Source organism: Enoplosus armatus, chromosome 4 (assembly GCF_043641665.1).
Source record: "Enoplosus armatus isolate fEnoArm2 chromosome 4, fEnoArm2.hap1, whole genome shotgun sequence".
NCBI lineage: Eukaryota > Metazoa > Chordata > Actinopteri > Centrarchiformes > Enoplosidae > Enoplosus > Enoplosus armatus.
The window spans coordinates 4,857,811-4,873,605 of record NC_092183.1 but is presented as its reverse complement, the minus strand read 5'-3'; the positions used below and the strand labels follow the sequence as shown (position 1 = coordinate 4,873,605).

Here is a 15,795-nt window from a genome sequence, read left to right as displayed (position 1 = left end):
TTATTAAAGCAAAATATTAAACAGGACACTCTTGTAACTACGCCATCAGTTCAGTTAGTTGCTCTGAGCAAATTAGCATTGTGAATACCTCTCTGCGGTCGTGGATGTGATTGGGAGGTCGTGGAGTTGCTCATGTTATTATGCGTTGACATTTGATCGCAGCCTCGCATTTGCACAATTTCCCTGCTGGTTTGAAGCAGCCAGTCGTCAAGATTGTCTTGAGCTTTAATGACCGCTTTAGGCAAATAAATCTGCAGAGGTCCCGCACGGCCTCGCTCACCCTGGCATTATAATTGTGCATACACAATTTCTATTATGATTTCTGACATGATTTCTACTCACCCTGAGTAACCTTTGCTCGGAGTTACAGCTCTCAGGTAAACACTTCGCCGGCCGGAGGCGGAGGCCTGAGCCGATCGACTCATTTGTTCTCTTTGAAAGTGATTGCTGCCGAGTGGAGACTGCTTTAATTTGATTGATGTGTGGTTCACCGAGCGGTGGATTTGGTTGTAATTACTCTTTGTGCTCACCGTGATAAGGAAATTAATCAAGCCATTATGTTGCTCCCATTTTATCATCAGGACACAATAATTGAATAAACCAACCTCACTTGTCTTCAAAGTCACTCTGGCTCGCGGCGTACTCACCCGCTGGAAGGGTAAAGGGCTCGCTATTGCTGATTGGCTGATAGTGAGGCGAGGTTGTTCAGCTTAGACAATGTAGTCATACTGATTGAAACAATCAGGGCCAGTTGTTCTCCGAATTTAATCACAAAGCCACATTATCAACCATACATAGGACGTACAATCAAGTAATCCACTTTGTTTTCAACAAATAACATTTAGTTCATCGACAGCTGTGTGACAAGTATTCACATCCTTTACTCAAGGAAAAGTCCTCCATTTAAAATAACAGAAACAAAATGTACTTAAAGTATCAAAAGTAAAAGTATTCCTGACTGACTGAATGGATGCGTAAACAGCATTTCTTCCAAAGGGTCACAATATGAAGGGGGGTCGTGAGATGATTAACGGGGTAGAAAAGAAGAAGGAAAAGTCCACACAAGGTTGTATTATATATTTGTTTTACTTTAATCTTTGCTTTTTGTAGGATATTAGATCATTTTTCCTCTTTTGGCCTCAAACAGTTAATAGAAGGAGACCATCTGAGAAGTTTAGAGGGGAAATATGACAGGAACTGCTTTTTTTTCAGGCGTTCACAAACCAAAACTGTTGGAAGCCACTGGTTATATCTTGAAGAACATGTTTTGGGTTTTTTTATCTTATCATATGTGTTTTTATGTAAAACAACTATAGCTGTAAAATAAATGTAGGGGAGAAAAAAAGTACAATATTTTCCTCTGAAATAAAGTGGAGAAGAAATATAAAGCAGCTTAAAAAGGAAAGTACCAGTCCTTCAAAATCGTACTGAAGTGCAGTAACAAAACTTTGTTACTTTCCACCATTGCGTGTTGATTGAATGTGTGAAGCTCTTCAGTACATATTATTAAGTCGTGAACCTCGAAATTAAAACAGAAAACTTCCTGCCATCGTTGAATTGTTACAGCCTAATGTACTGTCAAAGCTTAATGTTGGATGCAAACTAGCAAAGACGGGAAATTGCCTGGAGCCCCTGATACCTCCTAACTGGGGCTGAGCAGCCATTAAATCTTTGATGTTCACTTCTATCATTCTGCCTTCCCATGATGCATTGTAAGGAAGAAGAGGCGGCCAATTTGGGGCTGATCTCAGCCGCCCAAAAGGATTTGCATCCATCTTTGCAATTTATTCTGGAAGGAGCAATGTCACCAAAAATCTATTAACCATCTGCATACGTTTGGGAGAGAAATCCCCTCTGCTGGGGAGGGAATACATGAGGTGATTTTCTTACCCATAAGAAAAGAAACAGCACTCTTACATGAACAGATTTGTTCCAGGGGACATGACAACCCCCAGAACGTTTTTCACAAGAGCAGCAGTGCACACTGGATGGCAACATAAGTGTTGAATAGTCAGATATTTTAGATTATACTTGACTAAAAATGCCAGCTAATTCAGAAGTTCATTTAAGTACCTCCTAGATTTCTGAACCTCAAGCCTTCAGTACAGAAACTCAATGACATTTCCCTCAAGTTTTTATGGCCCCTTTAGTGATTAAGTGGTTGGATCTTTTGCTTATGTGCCTAATTGATTGGGAGTGCTTGATTGCATGCCCGTGTTTGTGAGTGTGATCTTCAGCTGAACGATTGCCTCAAAATCTCTTAACATTTAATCAATAACTCCCAAAAGTATCCACTTTGCAGTGAAAAGTTTGGACGGGTTTTGAGTGCCTCAAGAGTTAGCCTCGTGAGGGATGGGTTTGATTCGCTTCGTGTGGGTTTAATTGGACGCTTGTGTCCTTTGTCGGGTGATAAAGTTGTTCTTGACTCGAGTCTGAAACTTGGATAAACACTCTCAGTGTAAATTAAGGCAAAGTATCTTGGGACCACCATGTTTGGGCTTTAATTGTGGTATTAGATCATTTCTTTCCCTGGTAATTATCTCAACTATCATCACTCCTATAATAACTCTAATCAATTGTTCCTGGTGGCTCTGACAGGGATAATGAAAAGTTTATTAGCCTCCCTGAACCTCACAACTAGCTGGAGAACTCTTAAATCATCTATGGAAATGTGGGGTTAAAAAAATAAAAATAAGCATCCCCGCTCTGCACACTTCACCGTTACTTACACAAATGTATTCAGAGAGGATGAAGGTCGTGCAAGTCCTTCCTCGGTCTCCATTATCAGCTCCGATAGCCTCGACGTGTTTACAAGCTTGTAACTTAGAACAGAGCTCCTTAAGCGCTAATTTGGACAATTTGGCAACCCTCCACTTTGAATAATCAGGATGTTTGGATTGTTAGACTGAGGGCCGCTCAACTGTACAGAGTGATGACACCCTGAGGAAATCTTTTTCCAATATACGTAGTGCTGAAGTAAAGTTCATTCGAGAGTTCTGCAGTTAAGATCAACCCTTATTAAACAATTGCCAGCGTGAAATTGTCCAAAATTTGGCCTTTTCAACATTACTGTACTTCTTTATTGAGTTTGAAATCATATGTGCTTTTCAAATCTAGGAAGTACATATTGAATGGTACATTTTCTTTGGCTTGAAATTCTCCATCCTCTTGTTAGTGACGTATCATCTATCGATCGGCAGATGTTGTTTCCCTGTTTTTGCTTTAGGGTTAGCCGTATTGATCCATGCTGACTCGTTTGCCACAGTTTGTTATTCACTCGCTCTGTTAGGCGCGAGTCTTCTCAGCACTCAGCAGGACAGAGCACCTGTGAGGGATGGCATGGCAACTGAGGGTTGACCAATATGAACTTTTGGAGGCTGGAAACTATATCTATAAAATAAAAAAAGTCACATATCTGAAAGGTTTCATACCAAACAAAAGAATGATGTTCTTAGCACAGTGGATGACACATCTAAAGCACCATAAAGATCATGATCAAAATCTGTCCACTGAAACCAGTACTAATGAAACTCTTAAGAACTAGCAGATCACCTATTCCCATGGGTCCCAATCTGGGGGTCAGGGCACCAAATAGGGTCCTAATAGAAATGTAAGGGGTCAAAAGATGATTAAAGGGATCAGAAAGACAAAATTCATTCCTCATTTTAAAGGACGTACGGTGTACGGTAAAAACAAAGCTGCCGTCAGCAGCTGGTTAGCTTAGCTTAGCACAATCATTGGAAACAGTTACAGCAGCCTTGCTCTGTCCAAAGGTATCAAAATCTCCCAACCAGCACCTCTGCAGCTAGCTAGTCAAGTTGAAGCTCATTTGTTTAAGACACAAAAAGTGTAAAAATAACACTTTGTGGTTTTATATGAGGTTATGTACCGGACTAAGTGCGGTCATTTCCTGGAGTCTCAGCTGGTTGCAAGACTTAATGAAGTTACTGCGCTAAGTTAGCTCTCATTCAACTCTCCGCATAAGCAAACAAGCATATTTTCCAAAATGTGGGGTTCACGAGCCAAAAGGGTGGGAACCACTGATCCATTCAATAGTTCAGAGGATATGATACCAGCTTTAATTTTTGAATTGTGGATAATCCAGTGCACTGTACTTGTGGTGCACACATGTATAATTAAACAGAATGAATTGAACTAAATGGACCCTAGAAGCAAAGGTTGGCAGGAGTTCACTGCTTTACACTGAGAGGGAGTTTCTCTGCTCGTGCTTTCAGGAATAGATGAGATCACAGAATTGAAAATGTACAAATGCCCCTCGAGTGTCTCTTAACTCTATCTTGTGAGATCTCATTCTGTCACAGCGAGGTATCCCATATACAGAAGGTTAGAAGGAAAAGGCTGCGTTTGAGTGCTGTGTGTTTTGTTGAGTCCCCATAGATCCTCTACACTCATTCAGCTCTGCAGACACTTGCAGGCCCCAGAAGGCCTGCAGAAGGATACTGTCAGGCAGCTTTCTTCACTCGCTCTGAGTAAACACATAATTTGAAATAGCAGAGTACAGATGAAAACATGTCTTGCAAAATGTAATTGAGGCAGCTGAGAATGCAATCTGTGTTAATCGCCGGTGTGATTTTGACGTATTTTTAATGCAAACACCGGAGCTGTGTAGCTCTGTTTTGCTAGTTAGTTTAATGGCTGCCTGCATGCTTCTTGCACACCTGTACGATGTCAGCTGATGTGACTATGAGCCCTCCGACAGCGAGCCGGTGTTGTGTAAAGCAGCTGGCAGATTACAGTCGCAGCTCCTGGCAGATATTGTGGCAGTTTATCTCAATTTTACATGGTAAATGGGGTGTGGACAATGAAACTGTACACAAACTATGATGATCCTCCTGTGGCTCTGGCAGTCGATGATGTTTTATGAGCAGCACAGAGCTGGAAGTTCAACAGACAAGCAGATGGTTAGAAAAAATAGATGAAAAGGTTAGACTTATTCTGCGTTTCCCTTCTCTTTTATCTGTTTTTTTTTGTTTGTTTTTGGACCAAAAAGACCCGTTGATAATGTGACACATTCGCAGTTTGGCCAACAAAATGTCAGGAAATAGTGGGAAATGCGCATCAGCATTTCTTAAATGTCGAAGGTGACGTCTTGAAATTGCTTGTTTTGTTCGACCAACAGAACAACACCCAAAGATATTCAGTTTAATATCACATATGAGAAAGAAAAGCATCAAATCACCGCAGCTGAGAAGCTGAGACCACAGTGTTTAGAATACGATTAATCGGTTGTCAAAATAGTTGATTTGATCCACTAATCGTTTCAGCTCTAAACTGTAAAATGTTTCATTTGTTTCCCATGCAATATTATATATATATAAAACTTTTCATGGTTACATTCAGACAAATAAAACACTTGTTTAAGTTTAGATAAAGATTTCGTCTTGGTTAAATACTGTAAAAGGACAACACTAGACATGCCATCTATTTGAACATTTGACCTGCAGTGCCCATGTTCATTGTAATAAAGGAGCGTCACACAGTGCAATGGTGTGGCTCGTTGATGTGTTTTTGGCACAGAGGAATAAAATATATCACAGAAAATACACAGACAACACTTGTTAGTAGGATCAATTTATTTTCAGTTTGCGTATTTTCTTGCATATTTGTTGACAATTGGAAAAATATCGAATATCACCAGATTTATCCTTTAAGTAGCTTAAAACTAACAGCATGTGGGACGCAGATCCTGGTCTCTGGTGTCAAAGTCACATATCTTTTGCCCCCAAACATCAACCCTGACTTCCTCCCTAAGATTTGTGCTTTATAAGAGTGTCACTCTTTCTGGTTTGGAAAAACGTAGTTGGCAAATGAGTAGTATGTTTCGTAGGAGACAGCATTGTCACATACTAACACACCTTGCACTGCACCCGTCTCTCCATCCAAATTTGGAAACGCAGTTGAAAATCACATCCTCACCCTCTTTAAAAAAGCGCCGCCTCCCTGTTTGCGCCGTGTTTTTTGTGCACCATCTGTCAGTATTTGTTACCCATCCACGTGACAGTGAACAGCAGCGGTGTATGACAGAGTTGAGAGGAGTGAGACGCTCCCTCTGTGACAAAGACCGAAACAAGAGCTAGTCACAGCGTGGTCACTCCCCTCAGCCTCCAGTGACAGAATTACTCATCACCAAGGGGGCTACATGCACAGTATGACACATGTGATGAGAGAAAGAGGTCAAAAAGTCAGTGGGATGGTACCTGCGTCTGCAGTGTTGCTGTGCACACACAATGGTTTCAATGAGCGGCTTTCCCATCTTGCCATGTTTCAGCAAGGATTGCAATGGAGCTGATCCCAGCCTATGACTCCATTTTACCTGTTTTATGGTAAACAAATCCAGTCAGGATTTTGGAGGATTAGTGTCCACGTAATTCTTCATCATGAAGTACTCTCACTTAATCCGCTCAGTATTTGCATTTTAGCTTTTTGCCAGTTTGGTGCTTTGAATTGTCCCTTTAAATACCTTCAGCCGCTGCCTGGTTATGAATTGCGACTATAAAAGGATCGTCCATGCCGGAGAGACCGAGAGTGTACAAGAGAGAGAAGGAGGTGTTGTTTGACAGATACAAACATAAATCCAGATGCTTATAGCTTGGAAAGTTTTGCCCATAAATTGCAGGGGCGGATCAAGGGAATGCGCATCCGTGATGGCGAAATCGATTCCATTTAGAAGTCATCAACCGAAGCTCTTAGAGTGACAGCGAATAACAAAGAAGCAGAGAGAGGGCCAGTAGAAGGAGCTTTGGGGCTACTTTCAGGGACACAGAGCGGAGCGTTCAACAGCGCAAATGCTTCAGCCTTTTGTTCTCCTGTGTCAAGTAAATTGCTTATGTTGTCCAGATCTGCGCAGGATGTATTACCACTGGCTGCAACATCAATATCTTTTTGTCACACTAAACGTGTTCAGCAGCCAAAGACCTCCACGTACAACTAAGGTCTGCTTTAAAGCTGTGACTGACCCTGATTTTGCTAGATCCTTGTCTTGAGTTGGATTTCTCACGATACATCAGATCAGTAAAATCCATTCAAATCGAGTCCTACAGGATGTCCGCTGAGGGAATGACACATTTGCAGGGTTACCACATTTCTTTTTAAAATAGATGTACATTCAATGAACATGACCACAAATCGAAAGAAACATTAAAATTCTAAATGCTAATACAAGAGGAGGTAGAGGAGGTGGAGGGAGTCAAATAGCTGAAACCAGGCGGGAGGGTAGCGGTAGAGGACGCAGTGCTTACTGTTTGCAGATAGAAGGTGTGCTAGTGTGTTAGTGTTTGCTGGGATCAGTCTAAAAAATAATTTTCCTTTTGTGATGGTCACAAATGAGCTAATCATAGACTTATAAATTCCAATCAACCACGACTTTCGCGATGCACACAGGTGATCAGAAAAGAGGTGCCTCTCGTTCCACCTGACAGCACAGACAACATCATTCCTTCTTCACTTCATCGTGTTTACATTTGTGCCGGGAAGAGCGCTCTGTGCTCCTATAATTTAATGCCAGGGAACATGTTGGGCAAGAAGTCAGCTGTCTATTGGGTTTTTATTACTTAAGTACCTTGATTTGTCAGGTGGATTACCCACAAGCAGATATTCCTGCGTGGATATTTCATCTATTAACAATTTCTCAGAATTTCCAGAAAATGCACTATATCACGACATAGAGTATATTTATATTGCGATATCAAATGTCATGTACTGTGATAGAGGATTTCATCCGGATCTCCCACTCCTGCTGGTTGCACTCTGCTACATAAATAAAAACCAACAATGGTGAAGTAAGATTCATGGTGGTCTGACAGTTTCATCTGAAACGATCAACCACTGTAAGAATAACTGTGAGTCATTTCTCAGTTTGTCTCCTCAAACACTATAAATGACATACAACGATCCAGAAAAACAACATTATCTGACTTTTATCTGTATCTCCAACAACACTAGGAGAATATTAGAGAAATCACCAGGATATTTGAAGGTCCCCTCTCCCATCAGCTCCTCCTTGATGAGACTAATCATCCTTCCGGTGGCCGTCTTTATCTCCCCTATCACCTTTCAAACACTCGGCCATGTTGGAGCACCCAGTCTGCCGTTTTACATTATTAGTTCCCTGCCGGGGGCTCTCCCTCTTATACGGAGGAGCAGAGGAAGAAACGAAGGTGAGGAAGATGGAAAGCGACGGCTCCTGCCTGCTTGTCGCTGGGGGAAGAGGAGGCGGCAGCATTGATGGCCTAATCTCTGGCTCTGATTATCTTCTCATTACAATCAGACGGGAGCCACTCGAAGAAGAGGAGAATGTGTAATTACGCTCAAATCTCCCATGACTAAAACAGGAGATAATAAGCAGGGCTAGAGCTGTGCGCTCACATCTAATCATTCAGTTTATTTAGTCATTCGTTCTGCAACTACATTTGTACGGATGAAGATTTTTGGCAGGTTCACGTGGAAGTAAACACCTGACTTATAGCAGCATTTTTTGGAAGCCAGAAATAATTTACCTCAATTTCATAACTGCGGAAAATATGTTCAAACACGAGGCTGAATGTGCGACTTCTAGTTGTTTGCTTGTGTTAATATATGTTGATTACTAAAACTGTATAAGCTCTGGTTTATCAGAAATAGGAAAACATTCAAGGAGAACTTCAACCATTCATCTCCCGTGACTGCATCTGCCCAGCACGAGTTAGAAAACACCATTTCCCAAAATGTCAGGGCAACTGAAGCATGTAAATAACTGTATTTCAATTGACACCTCGATTTGAATGGTAAATGTCTGACCTCTAATTTTCCCGGAGAATGGCTGGCAGGGAGAAATGGAGGGGAATGAAACACATATCCAGTAGACCAGAGGGAAAAAGGCTAACCAAGCGTGCTAAATCCTCCTCACTATTGTGTGATGGAAGCGTTGACTGCGTGGACAACTAGAAAAATCACTTTTAGAAAGTTCTCATGAGAAGAGCAAAAACTAAATTGTTTTCTCTTCTTGTCCTCCCTCACAGCTTAGAGACAACAGCCTGCCAGCCGCTCAAGACCGATGAGAGGAAGGCGGCGGAGACCAGGGTGGACACCGCGGACAGACACGGCTGCATCAGAGGAAAAGGACGCAAGCACCACAGTCGTCGCAGGGCCAGGAGGTGAGCCAGACGTTATGAGTTTAACAAATGCCCAACAGGAGCACGTGAAAACCATCAAGAAGGATGTCTGATCTCAAAGTAAAAGTCGAGAAATCAACGTCCTTTTAAAGATGCAGGATTGTTGATCACAGTCAAGTTTTTATTTGTTTTGGGGGGGTGCTTTTGTTGATTTAACTGCTTGTGATCAAGCCTTTTTTTTTTTACAGTACAGCAAAACTCCTTCAGGGCTTGACTCTCAGTGAGAAAACAGAGCTAATCTCTATATTCTGGTGCGGGGAATGTAAACAGTCTTATCAGGTTGGACCCGGTGGAGAAACACAAACATGTTGTGAGGAATTCCACACTGTGTCATTCTCTTTTCATCACCAGCACCTTGAACCAAAAGTCTCCTTCACATACTGAGAATCATTTTCAGGCGTCTTAGTCTGAGGTGGGATAAATCAATTCAGGCAGATTTCTTTTTAAGAAACCTCTTAATTAATCTGACACTTTCAAAGCCTTTGCAGTTACACAGCAGGGAAGCAGCCAGTGATATGTAAAACACGACTGAAGCAGCATTTGAGCAGTTAGAGAGGATCATAAACATGAATCGCTCCTCTCTGGATGAACTTTACCCAGCGGCTGCTTCTCTTTGTTTTTGAATTTAGCAGCGAGCACGGCGAACACGCCGGCATGCAGACTTCTGATAATCATTTTTCTGATTTGTGCGTGCGAGAAAAGACATCTGATGAAAAAAGAGCGGTGAGAAAGATTTATAGGTTGTTTTTTTTTGTCCTTGAAACAGAGAGCTTTTTTTTCTACACTAGAGGACTTCTCTGATCAGTAACTCCAAATGGCAGCGAGATAAACTTAAGTACTGGGGAATCGCAAGAGATGTCGTCAGTGAAATGGGCACAGCGCACTCACATTTACCAGCCCTTCCTAAGATAGTATATCAAGACCAATTCAGTTACTAGATGGCAGCATCACTAAGAAATTATATACGCTGCCTTTGCTGTCTCATGTTGCGTCTCTGCTAATTTTCCTTATAAAAGTGTGTTAATTTCTTCTGACGTTAGCAGAGCCGCTCTGTAGTACGCTGCCTTTACTCTGTCGCAGTATTTTCATGTACTCATCTTGCACAGTGTAGCATGTGGCTACAGTTACTATAGTGAGAAGATGAAGCACACTCCTGGAAGTCCAGTTTGTCATTTGTACGCATGAGTTTTAAGGCTGATAAAATGCTGAAGCACTGCACAGTGGTTTATCTTGTACTCCTAAGAAACAGGATTTTTACAATTGCAAAGTTTTCACAAATCATTTTCTCACATCTCCTCGACGCATGTTGAACAGTCCTTCATGCTACAAAGTAATCCCCCAGGAAATGTGTCCTTGAACGTGTTTGATAGCCAGCACAATGCTTTGCCGGATGATGTCGCTGCTGTAGTTAAACCAGCTTCAACTTGCTGCCAGATGACCCCGAGTCTGTGCACTGACATCACTGAAGAAGCAGCAGTTTTCATGCATGACTATGGTGGGTTTGAACACAGCAAAATAATAGTTCAAAAGTACAAAAGCCGTTCAATAGAAATGGGTTTTAAGATGAGATTTAAAAGCAGAGACAGTCTTAGCCGACCTGATGCTAAGTGGAAGGCTTTTCCAGAGCCAAAGAGCCAATACAGCAAAAGCCTGATCACGCTTAGTTTTAACCTGGACTCTGAGTTAAAAGACCGAAATTGGTGGATCTCAGGGGGCCTCTGAGGACAATAAGAGATTAGAAGTTCGGTTTTATATTCCTGCGCCAGACCATGCAAAGCCTTGCACGTGATTAATAGGACTTTAAAATGAATTCTGAAAGAGAGTGACTCAAGACTACGACTTGACAAATTCTCCAACTTAATCTTTTCTGATAATCACTAATCACAAAGTGTCAAACTGTCTCTAAAGTGCAGTGTTCCCTGCGTCCATGAGATTGTCACCATGTATCTGAGGATCTGATAGTCAAGAGTAATAATCACCACCAGGCAACTGTTTATCAACTTGGACCACAAGGTCAGCTGGTAGAAGACGGAACAGCAGCTTCATCCAGTCGTGACTGACTTTCTTTAGGTGCACAGATGAACCACCAAGGTCCGCTGGCTATAAGCAAAAAAAGAATTGATCAAAAGTGACCAGGAAGATAAGAAATGCATGAAAAATATTGTGTTTGTGTGTTTATTCATTTCAATCTAGTAAAAAGTGGCTAATGAGGTGGATTCATTTCCCATTTCCTTGTCTCTATTACAAAGCGCTGCAAGTTGCTGCCTGAGAAAAGTCTCCTCTGTTGAGAAAGGCATTTGTACTTTGGATTGTTATCTTGCTAATTGGCCGGCAGCAGCCCAATTTAATAGAGCGACCGATGTTAATCATAACATGAAACCACAAGCCACTGACACTGGCTTCCTTCTAGAAACGGAGCGTTTGCTACAGTGAGTGAAGGAATCTGGTTCACTTGAAAAAGAGCCAAAGAAATGAATCACTTCCATTCACTTCAGTTGAATGAGTAAAACATTTAATTACCTGAAAACTCTGCATCTCCAACAACACTGGGTAGAATACAGTGATACAGTGCCTGACATCAAGCGAGTACATCTAGGATGTACATGTATACAGCCATGGTGTTGGTGCATGATTGCGGCAATGAAAAAAGCAACATGCTCTTCAGGAAAATAGGCTGCTTTCAGCATCGAGGATATTCTCATCAAATGTCCCTGAATCCCTTTTTCATACACCATTGTTTCGCACAATCACCATTCCCAGTGTAGCTGGCAATTGACTGCTCTCTCGTTCTCCCCTTCATTCTCTCCACCTCATCAAAAGAAACTGTTTCTGGTGGCAAGAAAAAATGCAAATGCTTGCCTTGTGCTCTCTTTTTACAAGGCCCGAATGGTAGAGGTGTTAATGAGTGACAAAGCGTTCTCATTACCAGGAGAGGGTACTTTGGCTTGGTCTGTCTAATCAGCCCTAATGCATTTCAGTTCCTAATGCTCCCAAACTGCCGACTACACCAAGCAGGGCCATTTATTATAGCAAGACAGTCTTCGGCGTCCAATGAAAGAGGCACCTAGTCTCCAGAGCTCTGTGTTCGCATATATCAAGGAGCGGTACAGTTTGTCACTGTCTGGGTCAGTTGTGATTACGCTCGCATGTTAGCTTGACCTGCTGTTTGTGTAACATGAAGGTACCTTGAATTTTGACGCAAATGGCAAAAAATTACCCTGCAGTGAGCGTGAAAGAGCTTAAAAATGTTTCTGAGACAGCTTCTATTTGTAGACATTTGGATGTATTCTGCCCAGAGCTAAACTAAGCCTCATATGTAAAAGATTATCTGGGTATTGATAAAGTTATTCAGAAACTGAATAAACTTATTGTTAATGCTTATTTTTATTCTAAGTTAAGCCAATTAAAACACAAAACAATTTTCTTGCATTTTTTTGTAGCCTCACCCTTCATTCACGTCCAAATGCAAAGTAGCAGGCTCTCTTGTGCCTCTCATCAGCCTGAAGCTGGCACCTAGTTTAGTCTCCATGCATTGTTTATCTTATTCAAGTCCCGGTAGCTAGTTGAAGTTATATTGTAGACAATTAGGAAGCCATTGATCTCAAAAATAAGGTCGTCCTCCATTTTGTTTGTTTGTCTTTTACGTTGCTCAGTCAATGTGCTTCTGTTTCGTGAGGGAATCACAACGAGCGTGACGGGTTGTCCTAAAATAAAGCTGAAGCTTTCTCATCTTCCCCACATCTGTGAGTCACGGTGGACGGCGCCAGATGTTTTTTCAAAGTTTAATTCTCAGTGAATGGGGTCCTGTCTCAAATTGTCCAGCCATTCGCAAGTCTCTTGGTAATGACTGAGCCAATGAGAGCCTTCGTATGTTGGGGAGATCATCTTACTGTACCAGACCCATAATGACAAAAAATATGGAGACAACTGTGGAGGAAATCACCTAAACTACTGACCTGTCGCAAATCGATTAAGTCTAATATAAAGTAACAATAAAACATCAGAAACAATAAACAACAATAAAACATCATAAAATAGTGAAAAACACCTGTCACAAGTTCCCAGAGCCCATCGTGATGTCTTCGTAAGGCTTGACTTGTCCGACCAACACTTCAAAACAATTTACAATGACATAAAAGAGTGTATAGCAGCACTTTATTATATTGGAGAACCTGGAGCCTGTGAGTGGTTGGGTGTTTTTTTTGACCTCAATATTAATAATAATAAATTCATCAGCCCTAGATTTAATATTAAAAGAGCTCCTAACTCAGGACAACGCTACGTTCTTCCCTGCAGGTTTTGGAAGGATGTAATATGTCCAGTACTTGCTGTTAAATGAGTTGGAAAGCGTAGTCGGTTCTCGCCTCGCTGAAGGATCACGTGGAAGAGCGTTAGAGGCTTGACAGCAGTTGGAATGAACAATAACAACAGAAAATAAATAAACGATTAAAAGAGCTTGGCTTGACATTTTACAAAAGACGTGTTGCTTTGATCGTTGTGATAAACCCTGAGACGTGACGACAGGAAATGACACGGAGTGGACGCAAACATCATTTACGTCAACAGCTTCATTTGTTAAGTCATAAAACAGCTCCGTGTGCCTGCATGTACCCATATATCCCTCTGTCTGTACGTGAGTAAATGGGCATGTCGGTGCCATAATCAGTTCTGTTTTAACCTACCACATTCCCTTTCCAGTTTTCCCAATAAAGCTTATTTTCAGCCTATTCATCAAAGCCAAGGTGATGCTCCCCGAGTGAGTTGCAGTCTAAAGCGTCTTCTCGCACATCTCTGCTTTACTCTGTATCACCCTACATGCTCGCTCCCTCCTCTTTGCTTCTTATGAATTTCACTTGAAAGGCTGATTCAATGGGCTTGTGGCGCTTCAAAGGCCTTCGTCGCCCTTTTCCACATCAGTCATTTTCAGAGAGCAAATGAAGTGGACCTCTGGACGGCAATCAAGCTGGTCAACAGAATCTGACAAGTTCTGTTTCTTTGTAATGGTGAATTCACACTTCAAGAGATGAATGCATGGGAGACGAGTGTCCGGGGCTGGCATGAGCATGTGTACAAGGGGATATGTGCAGGCGCATAGTGGCCGTGAAAAACAGAGGCGCGCAGATGCATCACACATTTCCTGCTTTCACAAGTGGGACCATCGTGGAGGTCTATTTGAGACCTAAGAGAGCCTTAACGAAACTGTTTTTGTCATTGTTAGCTACAACTGTCAGGAAAGCAACCTGTGTTTGTGTTAATATGTCCTAATAACCATTAACATTAGCTTCTACTACAGTACATACACTTGTCTGGGTCCTGCTCCAGAAAATACGTCAGATTCAAATTTACGGCCATGTTGCCCTTTTTTCAATCAAGATCAAGGTTCTAGAGTTCAGATATATCCTGTATATCCAGGAGCTGGCAGGGCTTTCCCATGATAAACAAGAGTTACACAAGAAAAGCTTTGGGTTGGCTGCTTTTTTGGTTCATGTAGGATCAGTGGTGCTATTTGCAAAAGGGCTGGATGAAGTGGAGTAAAGCATGTGAAAACAATTGTATAACGTCTACTGTGGTCCTGGCAGAGCTTTGTCAACTCCTCAAGTGACATTACTTTAGTAATATTAGTCTGGGCTTCAATTCTTTTCACAGAAATCCTTCTTTACAAACTGAAGGCGAGGGGTTTGAAAGATTTCCCAGGCAGGTAGGATCTAAAAAAAGATGCTTGTTCACGGATTTCTCTGTGGGAACTGAACTTTACCCATATAAGGGACAAAATGTCAGGATAACTTGTCCTCGACTGTAACGATTCTGAGCACTTTAGAAAGTCTCATAGACAGACGCATGGGATCATAAATTCGGACTTTGACAGAACCAAAGCATCCCGCACACTGTCGATCAGTGATTTGCTGGAGTTTTTGTCTCTTCCATGAACATTCAAAAAAAAACCAGTCTGGAAAGTCTCTCGCAAGTACCCCAACTGAGTGAAATAGCTGAATAACTCTTTTAAGATTAGAAAAATCTCTCTCCGACACTTTCCTTAACATCCTTAGTTAGTCTAACAAGATTAACAAGAAGCTTCCCTATCAATAGCAAAAACAAAAAGGAAAATCCCAATTAAAAACAAATTAAAAATGTCTATTTAGTTCTGCTAAAACAATCAAATCACACATTAATGAAGACAATTAGCTGTTCACCGCCACAGCTGCTGAAGTGAGGTTCTGAAGTGAAAGCCTATAGTACACGTGTCCTACTCCACAGTGTGTTTGTATGCTCAAAAACCAGAAAAAGGGATAAGGGACAATCCAACATGCCTCAGAGTCAACAGCCAATAGGCAGCCAGAGCACAGATTCAAAGGCTAAATAGGAAGCGTTTGCCGACGTAACTACTGTGAAGTCAGATATGGGCACTGGCAGTGGATGGCATGCATCACGGATCTATCTCCCCCCTCTGAGTGAGGCCATGTTGTCGTCAGTCTTGACTTCAGTGAAGCTCACTGGCATGCGATCTGTTTTGTGCTTTGTAGCAGTCTGGATAGGATTTCATCATCCTGTTGTGATGGGATCATCTCATACGGGACATTTGGCTCACAGATAATCTCGCTTATGTGTGTCAGGATCAATCAGGATG

At 41.7% G+C, this 15,795-nt stretch overlaps 1 protein-coding gene across 1 annotated transcript in view; it reads left to right on the top strand.

The window, feature by feature from the left end:
* Positions 1–15,795, top strand: part of srrm4 (serine/arginine repetitive matrix 4) — a 55,148-nt gene that overhangs the window by 28,570 nt on the left and 10,783 nt on the right. Inside the window, exon 2 of the mRNA XM_070905126.1 lies at positions 9,018–9,152. Coding sequence (XP_070761227.1) covers positions 9,018–9,152 — 135 coding nt within the window. The remainder of the gene's footprint in view (positions 1–9,017; positions 9,153–15,795) is intronic.